The sequence below is a fragment of the Ylistrum balloti genome, unplaced genomic scaffold (genome assembly GCF_031769215.1).
Source record: "Ylistrum balloti isolate Yb309-2 unplaced genomic scaffold, AGI_CSIRO_Ybal_v1 Utg371852, whole genome shotgun sequence".
Taxonomy (NCBI): domain Eukaryota; kingdom Metazoa; phylum Mollusca; class Bivalvia; order Pectinida; family Pectinidae; genus Ylistrum; species Ylistrum balloti.
The window spans coordinates 112,938-119,729 of NW_026782918.1; the positions used below are offsets into that span (position 1 = coordinate 112,938).

General features: G+C 34.8%; 1 protein-coding gene across 1 annotated transcript; it reads left to right on the forward strand.

Annotated features, from left to right (window-relative positions):
• The first annotated feature begins 2,797 nt into the window (after nucleotides 1-2,797).
• LOC132563770 (uncharacterized) lies at nucleotides 2,798-5,829 on the forward strand. The gene is made up of 4 exons (XM_060228523.1): nucleotides 2,798-2,872; nucleotides 3,317-3,383; nucleotides 4,033-5,379; nucleotides 5,658-5,829. Coding segments are annotated over exons 2-4 (1,521 nt in total). The 5' UTR covers nucleotides 2,798-2,872; nucleotides 3,317-3,381.
• Nucleotides 5,830-6,792: the final 963 nt, after the last annotated feature.

Genomic DNA, 6,792 nt, shown 5'->3' on the forward strand with positions numbered 1-6,792 from the left:
TACTTAGATAGAACTAGACAGGCTAAAATACTTAGAACTAGAGACAAGCTTAAAAAACTTAGACAGATCTAGAGACAATCTAGCTTACAAACTTGTCACTTGTGAAAAGTAAACGCTCATTGTTACTCACTGAGGATGGCTATTTGGAAATAAATCAACGCTACCATGCTCTGATAATTTGTCTCTGTATCCAACGTGAGAAGTTCGGCTCCAGTACTGGCACAGTGTTCCTGTAGAAGTAAAACAGCTATAACCAATAATGTAACTGTCTTTACATATAAAAAACCATTTTGGCTGTGTGATTTATTTAGTTTTCCTGGCGTACATTTGAAATAAAAAGGCTTTAGTTGTGATTGAAAAACAAGAGGCCCATGGGTCTTAATGGTCATCTGACATAAAATAGATTTCAAATTTTGAACTTGAGAAAAAGTCGAAAATGTGTTTTCAAGATGGCGGCCATGTTGGATTTTGGACCATCCCGAAATTAACAAACTTTAGTCAGGATCATGTCACGATCATTTCAGGCAGCTCTACGAGACATGTAGAACTTGATAAGAAGTTGAAAATGTTTACGACGGACGACGTTCGACGGACGACGCCGGACAAAAGGCGATCGCAATAGGTCATCAGACCCTTCGGTCGATGACCTAACAAAAGCAGAGAAAGTACAAGCATGTCAACATAACTATACTCCGAACTTAAAATTTATAAAACTAGGCCAAAATATGAACAAAAGAAAGATTTACACGGCGACTCCTGAAAAAGTACAAGGAGAATAAGACCACGTGTCTAGAATAGAACCAGCTACAGAATATTTCGATTGCAAAACAGGAGTAAAGAGTCATCTTAATTTGCAAACAACATTATCTGAAATGTCTAAAAAGTCCTTTTGACAGTTTTAACATGCACTTTGTATTCCGACCGACCAGTTTGTATTTTCATCAATCACCAATTTTATTTTAAAATTTAGACCCATAATATCACTGAGCAATATTAAACATAAGACACACAATTGAAAAACACCTTTCAGTACAAAGGAGTAGATGCACTTTGGCTCAAAATTGGCCTCAAAAAATCTTTTTTTTAATTGTTAGAAAATTCTTTAATCATGTACCCATTTGTGTTATTTAACAACTTATCAGTTGAAATGCAGATAAAGATAGGTTCATAACGCGTGTGATGACGTCACAAATTTCGCGGGAAAACGTCACGTTTACAAAAAGTCACGATTTTTTTCGATATTTTATGACTTTGAACGAAAAATTAACTACCTCCCCAAGGGTGTACCAATTTTATATTTATCATTGAGAACAATTTCCACATTATGTTTGCGATGCTCAAATATTTTTTTGGTACATGCCTGGGGAGGTATTTAAAATAACAAATATCTTCTGAATTTGTAACCACATTTCACGATTTTGGTGAGATTTTGACGTTGCCCAGCGTAACGTTAGCGTCGAGACCGACTACAAGATTGCGGAAGTAAATGGATGCTGAATTAAAAGACAATAACATGAAAAATGACTTGACTTATGTTTGTTAATAAAATTAGATAATAATAATGAAAAAAATGTATTTTGAAAAATGACAAAAATATCCATGGTAACAACTCCTAGATTTTGCAATCTCCTAGGCCCGAGTCTCATGCGCTACATTGTACGTTAGTCTAAACTCGCATAGAAGATCTTGCAAGTTTCAGCCTACATTTGAAGTATGTATACGTAGAAGAGCTGTCAACACATCTGCACATCTTGTAGAAGTTGTCTACTTCTTTAACAGGTATGTAACAATATTATGTAGAAGATATCCATGTTGTGTATTCGCGACATTGTCGTGATTTGTTTACGTTTGTGCATATGAGCAGACGTCAGATCTGACTTCGAAAAAATAGTCATTGTAGATATTCCTAGTGTTTTGATAAGTATGCAGTAAGTAAAAATACAATAACAAGTATAAAAAATAAAATAAAACCTTTTCTTTTTTTGTTAGTAAACGGTATTTTCCATAATAACGTTGTCCGAGTCTGCGTCTAAAAATAGAATTTTGCAACCAAACCAAATGCAGGGATTTATCGTCAGAAAAAACATAATGGCAAAACTGTATTTGCTACAGTGTTGTTTTCAAAACATACACTAACATATAAAAATGAGAAAGTGTTCCTATATACGAGATATAAACTAAAGTGTCAATTCACACACCCATAATAAAATCAGTGTACATCCGAAGTGTGTTGTCACTGTGACGTAATCAGCCGCTGTAGTGTAATGGTGAAGGTGCGATGCTCTGAAGGTGTAGTTTTGCCGGGGCGAGTTCAAATCGCGGGCACACAACATATTATTTTTTATTCTTATTTTTTTCTATAACTTTCACCTCAATTATTCTCGATTTTAATAGTTATATTCATCAATAATGTACTGATAGAATTAATAATTATAAATATTAGAATATTTTCAGGACGTTATATCATGTTGCTACATGTATTTTTCCATATAAATATCCTTGCATTCTAATACAAACAATTATATTTGCATCGATAGTCTTGGTGTTACAAATATTTCTTTTGGAGATATTGTAACTCTTACATCGCGTCATTTTGCTGAATTGTTATCGACCAGGGGTAGTTTTTTTTCTATATATATTTTTTGCGTCGGACTTACTTTTGCTAGCATCAAATAATCAGCATATACGTGCAGAAACTAAAGTGTTAATCTTATGGGCTAGGGTATAATTTCTCTCATTTATGCTATTATAAAATTAATACGATGAAAAATCTTACCATGCATATTTTCTTTTGAAGAATCCCAGTAACATAACGATCCTGAGGACCTGAATTCAAATATTTTTATGGATACATTTGATTCAGAAATTAAACGTAAGTCTTCTGCTTTGTAAGTTTCGTCAGCACAATGAATCGAACATTATTATATTGTGGCTATTTGATATTTTTGACCTAGCTTCATTTTTGGCTGCAGTTAGTTTATTGGCTTGTATATTTCGGGAGTACTCTTGTTATAATGGCACATCCCTGAATAACTAAATGAAGTATATACATGTACATGCTTACATGTATATATAAACGTGATTATATGCTCCAGATATACTGTATAGCCAGTATCAATGCTACATGTACTGTTACCAAAAACAAATTACGGGAAACATACGAAACACTGGCTTGATATATATTTTTTTTAAAACAGATTGACACTGGCATAATATACATTAGCTACTCTTTAAAATAAAGTTTTGTAAAAATCAGATTTTTCACCGAACTTAAGAATTAATAGATTATTTATTTTCATTATTTTCATTCTTTAAGGTTTACTAGTGACGTAATAGGAGACAGAGAGTAGCGAGAAAATGCCTGGAGATTCTTGAAGTTACATGTAAGTGTTTTAGGAAGTTCCTGAATTAATCTTATTTCTATGCTTCAAATTGTTAAGTAACAGAAATCTGAAATACTTGGAGGAGAATTCTCTCATTATCATGTTTATTTCCGTTTCTACTACAATATTTTATTTTAAAAAAGGTGACTGATATATGTATTGTAATAAAAACAGGTTTTTTTTCTATTATACATGTGTTTAATGTAATTGTCACTGTCTGTCTCCCACCAATTGTTTGTCCAGTCTTTCCTTGTTGGCTATTTATGAAGAACAATGATAAACATTTTCGATTACTTCATATGAGTCCAGCTACCAGCTTCTAAAATAGCTATTATTTTATTATTTCATACAGTATATACTGTATAATAAAGCAATTATTGACTTCTAGTAAAGTAATACAAATATTTAACACCCAGTCAAAGCAATGCTCATATCTGACTCGGGTCCCTGTTAACACATCAATTTACATGTTTGATAAATCATTGTAATAACATTATGAAGATCAGTATTGCATGATACACTGTATAAACAACAAGTGATGGATACAATGTTTCATATTTATTCAACATACAATAAGTAAATGCCCAGACGCCCTTTAGTTTCTGATGTTTGGGACATATTTTAATATAGTTAGTATCTATTTGTTTAGGATGCCTGGAAAGGGAGAATTTCGGTGTGTTGTTTGTTCTAAGAGAACAAAACCTGGGGACAGGCGCTTCACTAAAGGCAAGGAAAACTCTTCACTAAGAAAATATTTGTTGAAAACATATATGATACAAACAAAAGAAGAAGATGTCATTTGTGGAAAGTGTCGTATGTCATGTCATCGCTCAATACTACAGCGTCGTACACACATCGCTCAACACCACTCTTCAGTTGAAGCCCCTTGTAATAAATCAACAAAGAACATCCTTTCATCGCCGCGGAATATTACACTTTCAATCCCATCCACTGGAAGTAGCCACAAAAAATGTTTTGTATGCAATACTTACCCAAAGAAACTGGTGGTAATATCTCGTGACGCGAAATACCTCTTCCTGCGAAAAGGGGTTTTAGTTCCGTTCGGAGCAAGATGTTGTAGTCATCATATCGAGGATGGTCTATTGCAAAATGATGCTTGTGAAAACATTGCTATAAAAAGTGACCTATCTTCTCTTAATCGTACTGAAATAGTGGCATTGATTTCTAAGATTAGAGATGTAGCAAATACACAGCAAAGCAAACGCATTGACTTTGACTCACCGCATGCCCTTTCGAATGAAGATTTCATTACACTAACTGGACTATGTACACAGCATTTTAACGATTTGTGTACTCACTGTGCTGGTTCTGTGCGATCTTCAAAGAATAGGAGCATTAAATCTTGTGTCGGCATCTTTCTTACTAAACTAAAAAGTGGCATGTCAAATAAAGTCCTATCAACAGTTTTTAACATTGGAAAAGATTCTATTCGACGTGCAGTAACATCGGCAAGAGTTGCACTAGCGAAAGACTTTGTTCCATCAAATTTGGGATTTCAGCATGTTAGTCGACAAGATGTTATACTGAAACACACAAGACCACTCGCCCAAACATTGTTTGGAGGACTTATGGAACCAGCCATTCTTGTAATTGATGGCACCTACATTTATATACAAAAGAGTGGCCAATTTATGTTCCAAAGGAGGAGTTACAGCATGCATAAGCACCGGCCGTTGGTAAAACCTATGATGTTTGTCACCACAACAGGTTACATAGTGTCCGTGTTAGGTCCCTATTTTGCCGATTCCAAAAACAATGATGCCAGCATCCTGAATCAGATTTTAAATTCCAACATTCAAGAAATCAAGGAGTGGATTCAGGAAAATGATGTGTTTGTGGTTGACAGAGGCTTTAGAGATTCCATGGACCTCCTACAACAGCTAGGAATACAAACAGAGATGCCTTCTTTTTCCAAGCAAAGGAAACAGCACACTACCGGAGAAAGCAACGCTTCCAGGCTTGTTACTAAAATAAGGTAAGGTCTCTCTTTGTTCTGAGTAACATTTTACTAACTTTACCAATTGCTTTTACAACATATTTATAACTTATTTGTATTAATATATCATTAAAATGGTTAAAGGTAATTCCCAGTGAGAATTAGATACTTTCGATTTTATAAGTTGAACTGCATAAACCTGTCCATTTAGAAGATGTCGAAATTGAAAACAAAATTTATTTGATATAGTTACCATCATATGCATTTGAATACTGCATTTATTCACATTCAAAATGCATCTATTTACTATTTTTCAGATGGGTCGTTGAGGCTGTGAATGGACGGTTAAAAACCTGGAAATATTTGGATCGTGTGTTGCCAAACTCACAGATTCCATACATAGGCGATATTGTCAGGATTGTGTGTGCAATCTTCAACAAGTTCGGTACACCAATAAGCACGGGGATGCAGAGCAAGATCAACTGCTAGGATCGAAAATGTTGCATTTGTCACGGAAGCAGAATTCTCTTTGGGAGAGAATTGAACGAGAAGGCCTTTTCAATCGACCTAGTAAGTGGCAGAAGATGGAGACCACAACTGATATCATATTTCCTGTTCTGACAGAAGAAGACCTGCGGAATTTGACACTGGGAGTGTATCAGCTCAAACTGGCACGGTCCTACACACAGGAACATATGAGCGAAACGGGAGGATATGAAGTATCTATCTGTAAAGTAGATGCTAATCTGATCAATGCCAAGATACAGAGCCGACATTTTTCCTCAAAACTTTACCAATTGTGGGTATCATTTGATGATTGTAATGTGCAAGGATGGTACTGTACATGCCGTGCTGGGGCGAGGGTGGTTGGGACTTGCTCCCATGTTGCATCCATCTTATGGTATATGGGATTTGCACGTCATTTAGACAAGTCCTTTGACTTTAGTAAGGACTGGACACAATATTTACAAGATGCCAGTTATACACCAGACCCAATCAGTATTGATGAGAGTGATGATGAAGGTAACACGGAGGAATAAAACAGCACAGCTTTACCGATGTAGCCATGTAAATTACATATAAATTTCGCAATCTCCAAAAATGTAAATACAAATGCACGATGGTCACTTGATCGACTGAGGAATTGGCTTTAATCTCGAATGACAATGTATTTTGTTAGTGCATAATGTTTATTTGAAATAACTTTTAACTTTTGTAAGAATCATTAACTGTAACATGTTTGATTTCATATCCTTTTCAAATTAACCAAGAATATAAAGATAACCGTGTACGGAAGTATTGACAAATTGATGTACTGATTATTGCATGTACCGTTGCTATGGTGAAATATTTAGTTGCTATGGTAAGACATGGTTACTGTGGAATACCACCTATATGCTCTATTGTATCATCATATTTACATTTTTAAGATGTATCATAATCTAAACAGCC